The following is a 20,043-nucleotide window of genomic DNA, read 5'->3' as shown; positions in this document are numbered from 1 at the left end:
AATTCTTTTCTACATTTCCCTCAGTGAACTTCAATCCACCTTCAAGAAAGATAATTCAGGACTCCTGGATTATCTTTCTTGAAGGTAGATTGACCCTTTACCATCAGTAACTACCAATACTTGTAAGATTTGCTGTTTAATATTGATATAATACTAGTTTTAATATGTTGCTTCTCTACACAGTCATGAAGTGAAGGAAACGGTTCAAATACATTTTTCATTTTTAATAACATTAACCCCCGGATCGAATCGAAATCGGATCAAATCGGAAATCAGATCAAAATCAGATTGAAATCGGATGGGATCTGAGAAATCGGAAAAAAACGATTTTGAAACGTAAAAATCTGAATCGAATCGATTCTTGAAATTTGAATCGAAACCCAGCTCTAATTGCTGTCATACTATCATACTGGATTAGTAACGTTTTATTGCTGGTAAAATAGAGGCTTTCCTTGATTTTGTTTGTTCTGTTTTACCCAAGTCAAGACCAGGATATTTTTAGTCCAAGGTTTGTTCTTTTTATGAACACAAATGTTACATTGATTGAATATTGCACTAGAATAACCTTTGCAATAGGGAATGCTTTATGACACATAACTCTGTTTATTCTCTGTGTATTTGATTTTAGATGCATATATACTACAGGGCAATATTTTCTTCTTAATAATCTAATTTATGTCACTACAGTTGGGATGTGCATCTGTTACAGGGTGAATATGTGTCTGTTTTGCTATTTATGCTAAATAAATTGGAAGCAACCATAAGGCACCCTGCCCTGTCTGTTTAAAATTTACTTGTCCCTGAAAATTTCCCCCGAGACTTTATCCATATGAACAGATTATAATAAATGGTGGCACTAAGCTGAGGATAAAGTTTACTGGCCAGTGGAGACAGCAGCATCAGAGCTGTATTTTTATTACCAACTCTGATGCTTTAGAACAGGCATTCATTCAAAGCAAACATCCCTGTTCTATTCAAATAAGTTTGGATTTGGAAGTGCAAGAAAAACTTAAATCGAATCATTTCTTCATTACACATTATTCTAGATTGTAGTAAGGAAGTTGCATCAGTTTAGCTTCATCTGGGTCAAATGTGGGAAAAAACTCGACTATTCAATTAGAAAAATCATCGCTAGTTGCAGCCATACTCTGGATCTAGTTTGATACTACAGTAAAGATTAAACACAATTTTATACAATATGACATCTTATCTTATTAAGATACACATTGTTTCAGTCGTAGTTTCCTTCAGTATCAATCGTTGTTCAGTTTTGATCCGTGTCAGTTTATATCTTTTGTACATCACTAGTTCACCTTTGGTTCCTCTACTGCACAGGACAGTTTGCCCAAGATTGAAAGATGGTAGTTTTGACAACTTTTATGGAACGATATATATCATTTGTTTAAGACTTGACTTGACTATCAAAGGAGAATGGCTCTAAAAGTACTTACTGGACAGGACTGTAGTGAGGAAAATGTAGTCCGAGAAGGAGATAAGGCCACATTCCCCCAGCGAGTAAAATATGCTGTCCTCATCTGCAAACTTCTCCCTTTCTTGGGCTATTTTCTGCTCATCCAGGTCAAGAGAACAGAACAAAACGTATACATATATTAAAATAGTTTTTCCACAATCAGCTTTCTAGTTTCTAACAGCTGCCCCAGGTGTGGTGGTGTGAAAGCAGGAAAAGGACACGGTACTTCCACAAACATTAAAAATAGACACAACGCGAGTAATGGTATTATGCAGAAAACCGTCTAGCACATTCAAATTCATGCAAAATGCCACATACATATGAAACTCTGATATAGGAAGAAGTAGTCTCTGGTCAAGTGTTGTGGTTTGTTTTTGGACGGTATACTCACAGAAGACAGCCACAAAGACAAGGACGCACAGACTGCTAGCACAGACAGACACACAATCTAATTAACCCCGCTCAACATTGACGACATTTTCCTGTTAACATGTGTAGAGACAGCATTGCATGAAGTCAATGTAATGACATGCGTCCTAAACAGTTATAGACAGTGTCCCTTAAGGAGAGTGTGGACAGAGTTGGACAGAGCATGCCTTGTTTGGGTGGTAGGTGGTTGGGGGAGGGGCTTAGTTAAAAAAAATAAGCCCATGTGAAGTTACCTCCGTCTGAAAAGGGTCCATTTCAAGGAGGAGGAGGAAGGACAAACAACTGTTAGAACAACTGTGCGGCCTCTGCTGGACTTAAGCAGGGCCTTAAAACATCAAAAAACACACACACAAGTGCAACCAAAGTATAACAGTGACATTTTCATTACAATATAACACTACAAAAGAAGAACGCCACTCAAAACTAATTATTCTTTTTTCGGCAAACGTTTTTGAGACTGAAGTTAAGAATAAACGTTGGTGGCATTCTCCTGAGTCCATTCTTCTAAATACGAACTCCCTTCTCGAGACACCTTTTCCCGCTAAATAAAAGCGACAGACTGTAACTGACGCGATCTTGTCAATATGCAAACTGAGAATGGATTTATTTTTGAAGATGCAAACTTGCGGCGTCTGGAGAAGGGAGTGGGTGGTGAGCGTGCAAGTGGTGGAATATTAAAGAGAAAATACATTGCTGAAAGTTTTTCCATGAGTCAATAAGGAAACATACAAAAGAGGGTGAAATGGGAGATATTTAGGAAGGAGAGGTTGGTGTTGTCCACTGCATACAGAGTTAAACAGGAAACAGCAAAGGTGGCATTAGATTAAATAAAACAATAAAACCTTTTATTAAACCACAGAGAGGGTTTCTGATTGGTGAAATGAAACGCCCACACATGCCTACACAGCCGCCAACATCAGAAGCAAACTGGACTTCACAAATAAAGCCCTGGGCAAATTAGGCATAGTAATCATTTTACAGAGTCCAGAGTCGAGGACAAAAACAGCCTCACAGCTTCAATTAAACCGAAAATAATGTGGCTGCAATTAGCACGAACGCTAAACTGCTACAACATGAATCCTTTTCCAACTTAACTGCGCACAAGTACAACCAATGCATTTTCTTTCTGCTCTCGCAAGCGACATCCGCTTCGCTCCGAAACCTTTACAAAGTCCACGCAGCAGGCAGCAGTATCTGTCGGTGGAGACATTTACAGCAATAATAAAACAATAAAGTTATGCAGCCATCTGCGTCGGCTTCTGTTTTGGCGCTATTGCATTGCTGGGTAACAACGTCATCAAACCAAATGCCCACAGAGCCGTCTTCAAGAGCTAAAAGGTCAACTTCAGACTGGCACTGACAGGAAAACTCCTTAAAGTTGAATTATTGTGATGTATGGTCCAAAAATTACATGGCCGCAATCTAATCCGATCGTGAAAGATGGCTGCAGAAAAGGGCAGCGACCTACGACGACGACGACGACGACCGCGCACATCACGCATCAGGAATCAAGCCGGGCCTGGCTGCGTTTGGCCCCGTTATTCATGACCCACTCTGGGCAAATCGAGTAGCACATAATATATAATTTATACACAGCATTTGATATAGTCTCCTGTAGTCATAGTGGAGCTAAATTTAAAAAGCATTCGCAGAGTGGGAGGGGAAATGTAGTAAAACTGTAAGAGTAAAATACATCCCAGTTAAAGATAAGAGTATGCAGCAATAGCACTTTTTTATTTGTCGTTTTATGCTGTTTAACTTAAACAATTATCCAGGCTTTCCACTGACTAGATAGTACAATAAACTATAAAACACACCCTTCTTGTTCTGTAAGCACTTTTTGTATATTGGACACTAAATCGATTACATTTATTCCTTCCATTTGAACTAAACTAATTACATACATTTGCTTTTACAATCATCTATTAATTGCTGTACAGCCGTTTCAGACATTACTGAGCTCAGCTTCCATAAATAAAATGTTCACCGCTGTAATTAGCATCTGGTCTTTCCTGCAACTGTGCGTGTCTGATGAACAGTGTCTGCTGTGGTTGACCATGTATGAACATGTCTTATTAAATCTATGCCCTGGGCTCGTTCACTTGTTCCTCAGCTACATCACACCAATGGCCTGTTCTCACGTGACAAAACTCTACAGGGCTGTGAGCCGAGGCAGAAACATGGAGCCGACATAGAAATATACAGACTATTTTAAGGCGTCAGGGTTTATCTACTAACTTTCTAGGCTATAGACTTTGCCTTGAGGAGCAACAGCCAAATTTGAACAAGGCAAAGTCTAACAAATGAGGCCAAAAAGTCAAGCATAGCTAATGGCTTGAACATGCTAAAGGCGCTCAAGGTCGCTAAGCTCATTTAACACTAGATTTGAGAAACACTGAAAGGAGAAATTAAACTAAATGAATAGACCAACAACCCAGCCTTAGTTTTAGATTCAGCTTTACTTGGAAGATGCAGCAAAAGCAAAAGCTTAAAGAAATGGTATGACTCCCAAAACCTTAGTCTGTGCACAGGAGAGGAGCCCAGACATGGTCTCGTTTAGAAGCAGCTCTTTTGGCTGCAGTGTTTTGTTATTGACCCGTTCTGATCGAAGACTGCAGCGGCACACGCCCACAGCCCCAACAGAAACACAAAGACGCTGATGCAAGAAGATAAAACCTACACATCTTCAGACTCTGCTTTATAATGTACACAAACACGAGATAAGAAATGCATGCAAGGGCACAAATAAGTGACAAGTACAAGCTGAAAGAATCTGCCTTTCTAAGTCTTAATGACAAAATGCATTTATATTTAATCACAATCATTTGACAAGGGCACAATAATGAAAATATGCTCCTGAGAACTCTGACCATAACATACCAGAGGCACCCGCTTCCATTTTTATTCCTATTTTACAGTACATATTTATTGAAGTGGCCAATATATAAAAAATGATCATATCGTAATATATATCAAGTAAAGTTTATTTTTAAAAAAAGAGAGTATAAGGCAATATTTTTGCATTTTTGTGATTAATTTCACATTTGTTTAATAAACTAACCTCAACAAACATATTTAGAAACTTAGTTCTAACATATTTCTGTTGGAGTGACATAATATTGTACATCCAAAAAAATATTATATATACATTTTTTGTCAATGACACCTACCCGTAAAGAAAAAATAGATTACGTTACGTTTAGAGTTGTGTAATTCTTTAATAGTGCTTTTATTATCGCATTGAAGATTGCAAAGGTCTGTGGTAACTTGTTGTAGTAAAAGTAATTGAAGGTAAATAACACTAGTACAGTACGAAAGACCAGTGAGTGGAAAACAGGCGTGACGACACAAAGACATAAAAAATGTATCAGTCCCTTCATGTCCGCTGTGTCGCCGTGATGGGCTAGCTCTGGGGTTACTGTCACTTTGGCAGGTACAATGAAGGAGAAAAAAAGTCTGCAGAGAATTTTGAATGACACGCTTCAGGCTAAAGTCAACTCTGGCTGTTCACAAATGCCAAACCTGGACCTGACACATTTCTGAATACACAAGATAGAGCTGCAACTGTGCTTCACAAAACTGACTGACTTAATGAGCCACAAGCATGTAAGACTAATGAGATATGTTTTAATTCACACACAGAATTAAAACGTATCTTTTTTTTTCTGCATCCCTATAACGATATGCAGATCCAGCATACATGTTAAAACAAGTCTTTAAACAGTAAAACAGTATAAAGACATGTTAGTTGAGGTTTTTGTCAGACAAATGTGAAATATCAATAACACTTCATATACTTGAGTTTAAAGTTTAAAAAACATAACCGTTTGAACTGAATTTAAGTGTGACCTGGGGCAAGGGAAAGACACAACAGCACACAAATCATAAAAACATTTACACAAATGAGTTCATATTTAAAAGCACAATTTAAAGGATTCTCTTTCTTTGTTTTTCTTAAACTCTCTCAAAAATACATATATAAAAAGGTATACATATCATGTGAGCGCAGGGCATAACAACCCTCCACTCTCTGTGCAAGGGAACACATGAAAAATGACCATAGCTTCAGTTTTTTTCTGACTTTAGCACTGACTTCAGGAGTTTCCACCTGGACTGCACCACGGAGAAAGCCGACCTTAAAGACTCGACGGCCTGTTCCAGTGATGTAGAGCAACAGTAAAGTACCATTATCGTCGGCATAAAAAGTGTACTTCTGATATTAGAGCCTAGAATGGACCCGTGAAGTACTGTACTTGTTCTGTTTATCAGCACGTTTTCTGGCATTTTTTTTATATACTCGATATTCAAATGTTAAAAATATATCACGATATCATCTAAAGTTCAATATATTGGCCACCTCTGTATCAATGTATAAAACACTAAATTGCCCAAAAAGACAGAAACTGCTAAATCCTTTGCCAAAGTCCTTAATCATAGAACAAACACACTAAATCTGCCAAACAAACCATCGTAATTGTCGCTGCAATTACAAGGTCAGTGGTAAAACATTTTCAGTCACCTTCTGGGTGTGTAGGCATGTGTGTAGGAGGAGGAAATCTAATGTGCTGGCTTTGTTTTACAGCTTCAGTCCCGTGGGGAACCGTGGAGCAGGTGTACTTTTAATAACAGCTCATTATTCAGGGAACACATTCAGAATAAGGACTGATGATATAGAACGTTTAATGAACAGGAGCTTGTCAGAAAAGGACTTGTAGCCGCCTCGTAAAACGGACTGAATCAGCTGCCCGAGTGCAGATACACGCCAACCCTTTACTTTAGACAGATGAGGGAAAACCTGTGGTGAAAGTTAGTTTTACAACATAGAGGGGCCTGGAGAAACTGTATAAGTTGTGTTCACGTCAATTTGAGAGCAGAAGCCAGTCTACTCAACTCAACAATTCATGACCTTTTGGGGTTGTTTCAACGGATAAACCATCGTACTGTAGTTCATTTTCACTGTCATTGGTTACACAAAACATTGTACTTTGTCAACGAGTGTGTAGAATTAGGCCTGTTAGAGTCATTACTGTAATGATTTATCCTTCAAATGAAAGCTAGAACGATATTTTTGGGGCTCAATATTTATCGTGTGCACATTTTCTTTGCACTAACATGAAACTTGTTGGAATTTCTTTGTGTAGTATACCAAGATTTCAATGTATGACTAATACAAGTTACAAACAACCTACCAAAGTCTTTCGTTCTGCTCTTTATCAATTACAGCTCTTATATTTTTTAGGATATTGTTAATTTAGAAGAGGTTTATTGGAATTTTCAGGTTACCGTGGCAGTGGCGTTAGTAGTTTTTCTTGAATATCACACACCAGAATGTGCTATCGTGCCAGGCATATGTCTAATTTAGCGACATCACGTGAACACAACCTATAGGGAGATCGTTAGAATGAAGAATAAGTGTGCCAGTCCAAACAACAGCTGAGAAAGTCTCCTGTGAAATAGAAGGAGTGAACATGAAAACAGTTAGGGCGAAGTGACCTGCTCGCATCGTCCTGTCGAAGCTGCTCCTGTGATGCTACACACTCGGCAACAGTAAACAGGAAGTACAGATCGAGCCCTGCCTGCAGAAGTGCTAAACCATGCTCTACAGAAGTCATGCAGCACTGACGTCTCAACAACCCAGAGGATGGAGTGGCTCTCAAGCACAACACAGCCTCCACTTCAGCTAACAAGAGCCCCATGTCCACACCAAACCACCCTGAATGCCACCATGCACAGAAAGGGGTGCCCCGCCAGCTCAGTCAAGTTAGATACAGGCATAGAGCAGTGCATGCTGGGAATATACAGCAGAAGAGCCAAGGCGTGTAGGAAGCTTGCGCTGATTTTCCTTGCATGAAAAGATGAGAAGAGTTTTAAAGTAAAAAGGGGAGAGAACAGGGGAACAGCACTGCGGTTTGGGGCTATCCAATGCACGTTTGAATCAAAACAAATGTAAAACTCAGCTTTGCAGGGGTCATGTGCCTGTGAAGTTCACTTAAGGGCACCAACTAAGTCTTTAAATTATGTAGCAGTGCAGCAGTATCATTTAATAATACCTGTATTCACTGTTAATAATTTAGCAGCAAAGGTAGGGTAAGCATCTGCGTCGGTCCACCGCTCGAATTCAAAGGGCACAGCGTGTCCAGTACCAGCAGAATGAGTTTGCATATTTTAGACACAAAGCAGGGTGTGTACATGCGCGGCTCCCCCTTAAGTACACACACTTAACCAGCTGCAACCTGCCCTTTGATACAGTTGGACTAGTCACTAATAAGGATTAGATAAGACATCCTTCATATATCAAGCTATGCACCTGATTGCACATGATTTTAGATTTTTTTTAGACGCCACTAAAAGGTACTACAACAGAGTACAATTTTTTGATGACTAAAGAACTAATATAACATTTGCAAGCAGCTTAGTAAAAGCAAACATTCATTAAAAGCATTCGACCAAAAAGGCAGAACAAGCACAGTTTCTATTTTACTAAGCAATGTGCTGTATTGTCTGCAGGTGGTGCATAAGAATCTGACAGATTAATGGCAGATGAAACTAAAATTATTCAAGTCAAACACAAATATATATATATATATATATATATATATATATATATATATATATATATATATATATATATATATATATATATATATATATATGTATATGTATGTATATATATGTATGTGTGTGTGTGTAGATAAAACGTTAAAAGCCCATTGTACATGGTGGATTTTCAATGAGATTGTGACAAGAGTTCAAATATTGAAGCTAAGGTGTTAAAAAAAAAGTCTTACTTGGCTGTTCCCCTGGACTAACTGCAGTGAAAAGACCCCTCATATTAGTATGGAGGACTGAAAGGGTACAAAGAGTAATGAGGAACAAAAGTAGATCAAATAAAAGTAGAGGTAGGAAAGTCGAGAGTACAGTGAGTACAAGGTGCAGTTTTGTTTCATTCAGGTGCATTCATGCTGCTCAGCATACACCCCATACCTGCCAGAAGTCCTGCAGAGAGGGAGTTTGTGGGAATGGTTGGGGAGGACACAGGGGAAAGTGGAGGGGGATGGCCATGACGGTTATACACGAGAAACAGGGGAGAGAGAGAACATGGCGAGGGATTACTTGTGATTGGGTACAATTAAAAATGGCCACTCATGTAATCATACTGACAAACAGGTAAGTTATCACGGCATCTGAAAGCATATTAGACCAGAGCAGTGAGAACAAACATAATACAGCAACATGTTCATGAATAAACACACAATATGGATCATATATCACATTGCATTAAAATCAATACAGGACATGAACAGTTGTTATGGGTAACACTGCTATAGCAACATGATAAGAATGGGTATTTAACTATAAAGTGTTCATAATGTTATAATATTAAAGCTACTATTTATTAACCTTTATTTAACCAGGTAAGAAACTGATTGAGATCGAGACCTCTTTTATAAGGGTGACATGGAATCTAAGAATTCATACATCACAGTTTTAACACTTTCTGCTGCTCTGTACTCCATTTAATACCATCAGCTATACGAGTTACCAACAATTATTTAATTCAAATTAACCCAGCTAGTAAATGTAGTAATTTATTTCTTATATTTTGTAGCTCTAAATATTTATAAAAGAGACCGATATGTGCCCATTTTACCATATGGGCTATATACATTTAAATTATTTTTTCTTTAATGCATGCTTTATTTGATATATTTTGCATAATTATTATTGTGAGTTGAACCAAATCACCAAAGTAAGATCCTAGCCTGTGAATTTTGTTCACTGACAATGGCAGTAAACCTTCTCTGATTCTGATCAGTCTTAAATCTCCAACAGAGCCAATCTTTTGTTTGGGCCAAACTGCTGCCTAAAGAATACACAAAGCTTTATTTGAACATTTTAGTATGAAAGGGGCACAGTACAAACCAGGACTACACTCACCCCTTAGACATTTTTGGTTAATCAAGTTTGTGATGTTTGTAGTCAATTTTAATTACATAATTTGGGGAAGTTATTAAAATCTCCCACACACACCCAAAAAATATCAACAGAACTTATCGGCCATCAATTTCACTGGATTCTAAACAACTGGCATAAGCGTCGGTCATGAAAAAAACTCATAACGGTCATCTGTAAAGTGTAATAGAGCATGGTTGGTACAAATGCGTGTGCGAGCGTGTGAGGAGAGGCATGTTAGGGCTTTAGGACACATATGCTGTTACACTGAGTCCAAACACGACGCCAGGTGTCAAATAGCTTAAATAGATGAGCTATTTAAAAACATGGTTGTGGGTGGTGGTGATCTGTTCATCTCATGTTACAAATAAGCCTTAATATATTCTGCTATTGACCGAAGCCTTAGTTTACAGCCGACCCCCCACCGCACAGCCTCCATCAAGTCAAAAATGATTTACAGGCGCTACATTATACAGTATTACTCCTCCATGTGCTGTGCTGGGTTCATGAGGTCTAACTCGCTGTAGCTTGAAGTGAACTGGATTTCATGGTTTCTTGGCAGGGGACACGGAGCGCTTATTTTCTTGCTCCAACTACCTAGAGGTGCCCATTAAGCCAATGAGCAGGAAGAACGTGTCTCTAGGCAAAAAGGAGGAGGGGGTTGCCCTGACTATAGCCACAAACTCTCCGGGGACAACCAAAGCTAAATGCAGCCTCTCAAAGTCATGGGACCAGATTTAACAGGCAAATGAAGGAATATGTCAGCTGCAGAGCATTTACATAATCAAATGATGGACTCTATGACACTATTCTTTCCACCAATATCAAGCCAAACGGCACCAGTTTACTCGTGGTTTACAACGGGTGGACAGTGGCAGTTTGTAGTCTAGACTAGCGACGTCACAATATAAACGTAAGAACTAAATCTTAATGACTGTGACCATTTTAGAAGCTAAATTAATGCTCTCTAGTCCAAACAATACACCTAAATGTAAAGTACTTTTTTATCTGGCAGTTTTTGTCACGTTAACTTAATATTGTTATTCAGAAATGTCATAAAGCTGGTCCCAAACTCGAGGAAAAGAAAATTGAACATGAAAAGTTTCACCGTTTTGCTAAAGCCTCAGTAATTGTGAATAATCGTTAAGTCTTCTCACAATTATCGCTACATTCCTATTGACCTTATTCTTCCCCGCCCACTTTTGCCCTTTCCCAGGACTATAAATGCACAGACCAAAACTTGCTTGAAACATTCCCACAAGTCTACTGATGTAACTGAACCCAAGTTACAGGTTTGATGTTTTCTGGGCAAAATGTGGGCTACAAAGGTCTTCAGATTTACCGGGAGTACACAACACCACAGAGGGGAGGCACCTGATGCAAGATTATCATCCAGTTGAGGCGTTGTGACCAAGTTAGAGAGCATTTCACTCTTAATTTAGCGACAGACTTTTAAATCTTTCTTAAATTAGTAGATTGGCTACACTGGTTCATGATTAGCTTGTGCCTACAGGCTGGTGGCGTAATGAGGGTAAAAACTGTAATCAACACACTGATGATTAACTGAATAAATGAGTTTGGTTGGTGCTTCCTGGGATCATAGAGAATACCCTGTGGTCACTAATCAGGACCAAAGGATGGATTGACAGAAAATGGGAAATAAACTGAATGTTCGCGCACACACGGGAAGTTTGCCTGAAAAACTGTGATCGAAGTATTAAATTGGACCCTATCATGGATGTAAAATTGTGCATGTAAAACTCATCAACATCCCCCATATTCCTGCATCTTCTTTGATTTGATATTTCAAGATCAAATAAATAATTGAACCTTGATTGTGTTATTTTTATTTCACAGTTTATGGTTTATTGATCATTTTATCCTCCATTAACTTTACCCATTTGGTGCTGTGGGAATAACCTCTAAAGTGCGACACTGGAAAATAGTTGCCTAGAGACATTTAATTAGGAAAAGTTAATTATCCTGAGCATTTGTTTGTTTATTTTGAGGAACCTGTAACAACAATTAATTGAATAACTCAATGAGTTACTCATTTTGACCTCACAGACTGTCATTTCATTCAGAAATTAAAGTTGTTTATTTCTTACCTTGCCATCATAACGCTTCACAACAAATTGATCCAGGCCTAGGTCTGAAAAACAAGAAAAAAAACAGTGTGACAAAAACGACCTACGCAGACAGAAGCTCGCTCTTATTATAAATGATCACTGGATCGCTACAAATCAAATTAGGAGCGCTAAAGACTGATAATGGATATTAGCAACTCATTTCCCATTTGCCATTTATTATTATGATGATAAACAATTACTATCAAGGAGCTCCATAATTTATCCATTATTAGTGCATATGCAATGCAAATAGATAAGCCTGCTGTTGATTAATGTTTGTGTAGAAAACGGCTTTAGATTTTAATGTAATTATTGCATTACATGATTTTTGTGCTTAAAGACGTTAATCTGTTTTATAAAAAATATATTTTTTGTTTGTTTCTACATGATATTTGATTACGTCATCAATTTGTTTTTTTTTCTCTATTTCACTTGCTACTAAAAAGCAAAGACTAAGAAGACATGATTTAAACCAAGCATTGTGTCATTTCAGTCCCAAACAAGCATAGAAAGAGAAGATTAAAAAGAAAAACTTGCTCAATACAACCCAGGAGTGAAGGTTTCTGCGGTTTCCCAAAAGCAATAACTTTCGAACAGCAATTGAGTTATCGTGCAAAACTCAGGTGGAAAAACAACAATTCAATCTGGATGTCGGAGCATTAAATAAGAGAAAAGGCGATGAATAGGAAAGGTGAAAATGCTGCTGACCAGACACACAGGACAATACACCAGGAGACTGCTGCATTATTTTTAATCTGTCTGTTTTTATCACATTTTGTAAGCTGGCCACAAACTTGAGGACTAGTAAGATGTTACATAACATTCCCACTATGTAACATGTTACTATTCCTCAAGTTTGTTGCCAGCTTACAAAATGTGATAAAAACAGACAGATTAAAAAGTACAAAAATATAACTTGGGGTGCTTGCTGGATCACCACAAAGTGAAATTCAGATTCAAAAAGTGTGCAAAGAAACGAGATGAAAAGAGAAGAGATCCACTATGCTTGTAGAGGAATATTTAATACAAATGACTACGCATTTCAATCAATCAAATCAAAAATCTAAGGCAATACAAAACATAAAACAAGTAAAAACAAAATAATGCTACTGAATGTTAAAAATCTGAATTTAAAAAGGGTCAAATCTGTGATGGTGCATGTCGGGGGCCGTTTGTTTCAGAGTCTGGGCTCAGCATCAGAGAACGCTCGATCCCCCCAGTGTTTCAGTCTGGCTCTGGAGACGTCCAGCAGAGATTGATTTGTTGACCTTAGAGCCCTGTTTGGGTTTTGAGCCGACAGAAGCTCAGCCACATAAGAAGGTACAAAGCCATTTAGAGCTTTAAAAACAAAAAGCAGCATTTTTAAATAAATTCTAACAGAAACGGGAAGCCAATGGAGAGCAAAAAGAACTGGGGTGATGTGCCATTGTCTGGGTGTGTTGGTTAGAAGTTGAAGGCGGCTAAGGGCAAACTGGGAGACACAAACATAAAGTGCATTGCAATAGTCTATTCTTGAGCAGATGAAAGACGCAGGTGCACAGTGTCACATAATATGAGCTCATATATAATATCCCTAATTGGCACTAAACTGGGACAAACCTCTGAACTAAAACGCGGACTAGAACAGGACCAGACCAAGTCTACACCAGAACTAAACCGATCATCTGAAGTGTGAAACACAGCTTAATGAAATTAAGCCAAATCTATTCAACCAAAGCAACAAATGTCATTTATTGCTAAAGCAGTCACAGCTGGCACACACTAAGCTCTCTGCCATCACAGTCGTCCCGTTGCGCTGAGATCACATGTCTCACAGAGAGGCTGCGTGTGATGCTTAAGATCTGCTCCAATTTGGACGTGTTAATTGATACACCAACAGCAGGGTCGTGATTTTCTTGGATCAGCGGGACTGTCCCCTCTCTCCTGCTACAGCACAAGCGCAGACCTATTAGTCAAGCTCGACCCTGTATGTGAACAACTACTACATTTGTGGTCTATGAATCCTTTACACAGGATAAAATGGACAAGAAATGGTGAAAAGACAATTACAGGCACATCTGTGATAGTCTGTAAAACTATTATCTTTCTTTTTTTTTTTTTTTTCTCTAGCCCAAAGACTTTAAGGACAGCAATAGCATGAAATGGGGAGAGAAAGAGAGACCTTCAGCAAATGGTCAAGAACCCACGACACCGAGATGGAACCAATTATGTGCAACACTAAGAGTCTGTAACGATGATAGAAGTGCAGCAATATAGACCATAAAAGATTATATAGAAGCTCATTTATGCCACCAACACAATAACCCACAATAAAGTCATTTATTCAACGGTCTCAAATCGTAGCAGAGGAAAATAACATAACTCCCCCCCTCGTACAAATAAAAGGCAACCACAATAAAAAAAAAAAAAAACCTACACCACTATCAAGAAAAAATATAAGATATTGACTTCTTTTATCAGTATTGCCCACCTGAAGCATTATGTAACATTAGTGTCGCAGGCAAAGTAAGAAGACACAGGATATAATAATAATAATAATAATAATAATTGGAAAAAAGTCACTTGAAGGAACTGTCAAATTGAAATACAGATAAAAAATGGAGCAGGAGACAGTTGTAAATTAATGAATCAATCTATTGACAGCAAATGCAGCGCACCATTGAGCCGACTATGGCAGCCTGGCAGCGCTATGATACAGCACACCACCCGTCTTACTTTTACAGGCAGTTATTTCTTATGCCCAAGATCATATTGACTACATTTCACTGTTTTCAAAAGGCCATCTAAAAACCTATTTTTCAGAATCTGCTTTAACTTTTCCCTCATAATAACAGCAGCTCTTGTCTGTTGGTTCAGACCATTCGGCGCAGACGTCACTTTCCATATGGATTACCTGTCGTCCGTGCACTGCTGTTCTTTCTTTGGACAGTTTAAGGCAGATACTGACCGCTGCGTCCCACGAGACCTGCAATTTCTGAGGAATTTTGCCCTGAAAAAAACTAATCTAAGATCAATCTTCGGCCTTTTCAAACATAAGCCTTTATAACATCATGATTAAAATCAAACAAATCCAATGCGCTTCGGCCCTTCGGCTTTCATCAGGGCACACTGATAACGCCAAATAAAATGTCTTTCAATGTGAATTTCTTGATTATAACTGATACAGAATTGTATTTGTTGACAGAGAATTGGCTGTGGAGCTTTGGATGAAAAAGACTGATCTCTGGCAATTACAATGATGGAATCTCAATCAATTCAAATTCGATTTGATTGCACAGCCCTAATTTCAGTTCATTTGTGGTCCTAATGGTTGTAAAATACAGATAACAGTTAAATGTGTTGAAACCAGCACAAATGCTACTCACTCTCTGGCTGCTTCTCATTAGGCGTGATGGAGCGGATGAAGTCCTGGGGCGTCATGTAGACCTCCGGGTCCCCATGTTCGCTGATGACCTTCAGAGTGGCAAAGTAGCGGAAAATCTTGTCCGGTGTGGAGTAGGCCCTTATTCTGTTCTCGTACTCCATCACCTGCAGAGCAACATGGCCAATTGATCTCACCAGTCGAACAGTGCAAATGATTGTCCTTTTTTCAATGTCAATAAAGGAAATGGTTTACTTCTGCAGGTTGCCAGGAGAATTTGTGGGTGCAAGGGTGAAAGAGAAACTTGAATATGTGAGAGAAACAAGCTGTCAGCGTTAAATAAATGTGCGTTAGCCATGTGACTCGCCTAAGAACTCTAGTGTTTTAGGGATGAGTGTGGCTGACAGGTTTACAAGATAAAATCTATTGAAGTGTCACTTTCAAAGCGACAAGGAGGAGCGATCGCGTTGAGGAGAGAACTGCATCCAAATCAGGTTCAACGTTTCTATGTGGGATTAGAGAGGGACGATATGTACCGGTATACTACAAGATCATTTTGAACATCAAGTACATCTTCTATTTTGTAACAACAACAAAACTGTCAAAAAGAAACCTGATGTCTAGTCTTATAAAGTGATATTGCTGCAATTGGTTTGGGTTTATTTTATTTCAGTACAGATTATATTTATGTGTGCTACTGGATTGGAAAATTATCAAAAACTACCAATCAATACTAAAATTAGTATCGAAATGAGATTCTCATTTAATTTCAAACTATTATCAATACTAAATAAAAGATCACATACCCTTGAACAGTTTTAAAAAGCTCTCTTGTTCTTTTTCAGAACTACTATAAGACCACATGCCTTGTCCTTATCAAGACTACCATTTTGTTTTCTATGGTCTAAAAAGGGAGAATTTTTATGAAAAGTTTCGATTATTGTGACACAACATTACAACCAAAACTATCACCTCATTTTCTTGGAAGAATTTAAAAAGAAAACATTTAGTCAATATTGTCAAATTCACTATAGTTTTACCATTATCGTTCCAGTCACATCCGCTGTGGACAGCACAAAGTTGTAAAAAGATGAAGTGAAGCCGAGGAACTGACAGATCTGTGTCTGTTTGCAGCTGAGCTCAGGCTTTATGCTCCAGAGGTGACTGTGTGAGGGATTGAGGACACACTTTCACAAGGACGAGCACAGGACATTTTTATATTTCTGAGCTGTATCAGCTTCAGGTGACTGCACGTCAAGACACAACTTTTACTGGGACAAGATGTTTTATTTTTCAACTAAGGAATTAAATTGAATTTGATTTCCTCTAAAAAGAACATTTAGAAGGCATACTAGTGTGTTCTAAAAACATTAAAGGGTACTAAGAAATAGATCAATACTTAATCAATTTCAATACCACAATAATCGCAAACATTTTTGAGTTGCGGAACACTTTTTAGGTTGAAAAGATACGGCACATAACTACAACATTACCAAATCAAAACTTTTAAAAATGAAGAATGTGGTGTATAATATGGCGAATAATGCCTGCGCTACTGCCTGGTTCGAAATTTGGCAGTTGTGACTTTTGCTTTCTTTTATGGTACCAAATTTTATTTACAGTGTAAATTATTCAATTAAATCCATTTGTGAAACCCTTAATTCAACAGACATTTTTTCAATGCACACGAATGGAAAATCAGGGCACTAGAATGTAATTACATGAACACAAAATACAGTAGCTTGGAAAAAAAAAAAAATCAGTTATCAATATTTTACTAGATTGGGAATATTATATAACTATTCAGTAAAGGTAATTTTTTTCCCCATTCATTTATTTTTTTCCAATACTGAAACTTGTTCAAATGAAGATCTAGTTTCAGTATTAGTTTCTGTATAAATTAATTTCTGGGTTTTAATTTTTGGACAACCGAAGGCTAAGATCATGTTTTTGTTCATTTTCTGAGAGTCAGGTCAGACTTGGTTGGTTGGTTGTTTTTTTTTCTCATTTCAAAAGGAAGCATCCAAGAGCTTGTCCCCAATTGAGGCGGATGAAAGTGCGCGGATGAAAGGTTACAGCACAAGTTGCGTGGAAACGCAAGGTCTGAAAAAGTGATGAAAAGTGTAGGAGGCTATTCTGTCAACTCTTTTTGTCAATCATCTCCTTTGTGCAGCCAACTGATTTCACCCTTACCCACTCTGAGACAGTGGAAGTGTTAAAGGGTTCCACTCAAACTTTCACCTACAAAAGTACTCCTGAGCGCTCCCGGAAGTCAATGATACCGATATAAAAAGGGAGGTTGGAGGTGCTGATAACCGATATACCGTACTTTTCGGACTTTAAGCCGCTACTTTTTTCCAATGCATTGAACCCTGCGGCCCATACAACGGTGCGGCTAATTTATAGATTTTTACTGGCTAACGGCCACCGGGGGGCACTCTAGCAGGAAATGCTAGCGTTTGACACACTGTAGAAGAAGACGTCAGGAGACAGTGGTCACTGTCCAGGGGACATGTTGTGTTCTCTGTATTTTAAGCTTCAACATGCTGTGTATTTTATTACAATCAGGCTCATATTCACAGAGAAATTAGCCTAATGAGGAAGTGAATCAAGACACGGCTGAACGCAAAGTTACACGCATGCGGATATGCAATGTACGGCGGTCTGCAGTTTAGAACCTGCCACATTGAAATGAGACTTTCTTGGCCAGACCCGTCGATCACTACCGTGGAACAATCTTTCTGTCTAAATATCTCATGTTACAACATAACACTCACTTGCTAAGCAGACACAGGTAAAACAGCTCACACAGAATAATGGACTGAGGGGACAGTAGGGACAGCTGTGATGTGTTTTCTGTTTGTTAAGCTTCAAAATGCTGTGTGTTTTATTTACAATCAAACTCATTTTAACTGAGAAATTAGTCTAATTATTCCCGTGGCGCAGTGGACTGCAGGTGCCCTCGTGGGTCTAAAGATGCGGTTAGCCTAATCATTGCACCACATACCCCAAGATAATTAATATGCGTAAATGCTGACCATTAATGTCTCCACCAAGTCCGACAGGAGACCTTCAAGAGGAAATACTTCGAGGGAGTGGCCTATCTCATGAGCAGGATTACTATTGCAACAACACATCATCAGTAGGGTAAAACTAACCTGTCTCACCACAGTCTAAATCCAGCTCACGTTCCCTATTTAAACAACAGTGCGAAGTAACAGACACTGGGGCCGCTGGACACTGAGGAGGCTTTTGTTCTGAGGGCTGTTACTCCCCCCCAAACTGTCCTCGATCTGCTGACTCTACCTGATGAATCCTCTATGCATCTGACCCAACCTGCACCTGCATGAGAGTTCATGCAAAAAACAAATATACTGAAAAGTACTAGGAAACGGCATATGTATATGTAAAAAGGCAGATTAACCTCACTCCCAAACCTTCATCTTCAGCCAAATCTTTGCCGTTGTCCCAAATAAATCATTATTATCTAAATAAATATACCATATTTACCAGTGGTTTATTAATATGTCCCACGCTATATCAAACGCCATTGTGTGGGATTTAGGACAACGCATAATTAACTACATAAAAGAAAAGGATCTGAATTGTAAATACTTCCACAGTTGAATGAACTCTATTCATTTATGGGGCATCTCATCATGCATACAATACACAACAAGCACTGTTCAAGGACTTTTGTATTTTCCCAATGTTTTACCTCTTAAAAGCTGCTTAGTGCATCATCAATTCTAGCGAAAAATAAATGAAAAATGTTTTCATGACTTCATAAAATCTATTTTTGCGGTTATTCTCTTTCATCTAATCTGTTTGTGTTTGGCTGCTTGGCCTTTCTCCCAATCAATGTAATAAAATGCACCTTCAGTTGCTCACAGTCAAATATTCAAAACAACCTTAGTTTACATATGACATTGATAAAAATCGCTTTCAAAAACAATGTAACTGAACAGGAAATTGTGTGAATGCTGGGATGTTTATTGATTATTGATATAAGATTACCTTGCGGTCACGAAATCCTGAGCTCTGTTTCTTCTTCCTCCCTCCTTCGCCCTCCTCCTTCGACCCCTCATCTCCAGAACTGGCCTCCACCGACTGGTCAGACTCAGCCCCAGGTTGTGTGTCATTCACAAAGTCGTCTTCCTCTTTCCTCTGTGCGTCTCTGTGTTGGACTGAAGGCCCCGCTTCTGCATAGGCCCTGGTGGACACAAAAGGTGGTAGAAGTAAGTATTATTTTCACTTTACTCAAACATAGTATAGATTTCTAAAAGGGCTGCACAATTGGAGTTGGAGCAAGTAACAAATCAATAAGACTGCACCTATCTTAAAATGATAGATTTTCCTCTGCAAAGAACACAATATCCTGCATTTTTTATAGAAACGTCTTGTTGCACCTTTAGTTTAGACTTTCTGTGAATTAGTGTTCAGAGAGACACTGTGAAAAGTGTCTCTCTGAACCTCTCCAGTCGTGTGTCATCATCGTGTTGCTCCTCCAGTAGTCTGACAGTCGTTCCCCCTCAGACTCTTTGTCTGATCACACTCTGTCTCTTCTCATCCGTAAAAACCTCTCACACTATTTGGATTAAACAGGTCTAAACTGACAGAACTAGTCAAATGATGTCTGAAAAAAACATTGCGTTTATTGCTCGTCACGAGTGAATATATTTAGTATATCGCGCATATTT

At 38.5% G+C, this 20,043-nt stretch overlaps 1 protein-coding gene across 2 annotated transcripts in view; it reads right to left on the bottom strand.

Annotated features, from left to right (window-relative positions):
* micu1 (mitochondrial calcium uptake 1) overlaps positions 1 to 20,043 on the bottom strand; it is a 41,801-nt gene that overhangs the window by 15,597 nt on the left and 6,161 nt on the right. Inside the window, exons 3-6 of one of the 2 annotated variants that reach the window (XM_072437428.1) lie at positions 19,361 to 19,556; positions 15,348 to 15,510; positions 11,962 to 12,005; positions 1,452 to 1,566 (exon numbers count right to left, since the gene is read on the bottom strand). In XM_072437428.1, the coding sequence (XP_072293529.1) occupies positions 1,452 to 1,566; positions 11,962 to 12,005; positions 15,348 to 15,510; positions 19,361 to 19,556 (518 nt within the window). Of the gene's footprint in view, positions 1 to 1,451; positions 1,567 to 2,133; positions 2,312 to 11,961; positions 12,006 to 15,347; positions 15,511 to 19,360; positions 19,557 to 20,043 lie in introns of those variants that run through there. The other variant, XM_072437429.1, reaches the window with a different exon arrangement.

Source organism: Eucyclogobius newberryi, unplaced genomic scaffold (assembly GCF_026437365.1).
Source record: "Eucyclogobius newberryi isolate DKJ021-1_F unplaced genomic scaffold, fEucNew1.0.hap1 SCAF_8, whole genome shotgun sequence".
Lineage (NCBI taxonomy): Eukaryota > Metazoa > Chordata > Actinopteri > Gobiiformes > Gobiidae > Eucyclogobius > Eucyclogobius newberryi.
The sequence above is the reverse complement of the archived record's forward strand: the minus strand, read 5'-3'. Positions and strand labels throughout refer to the sequence as shown.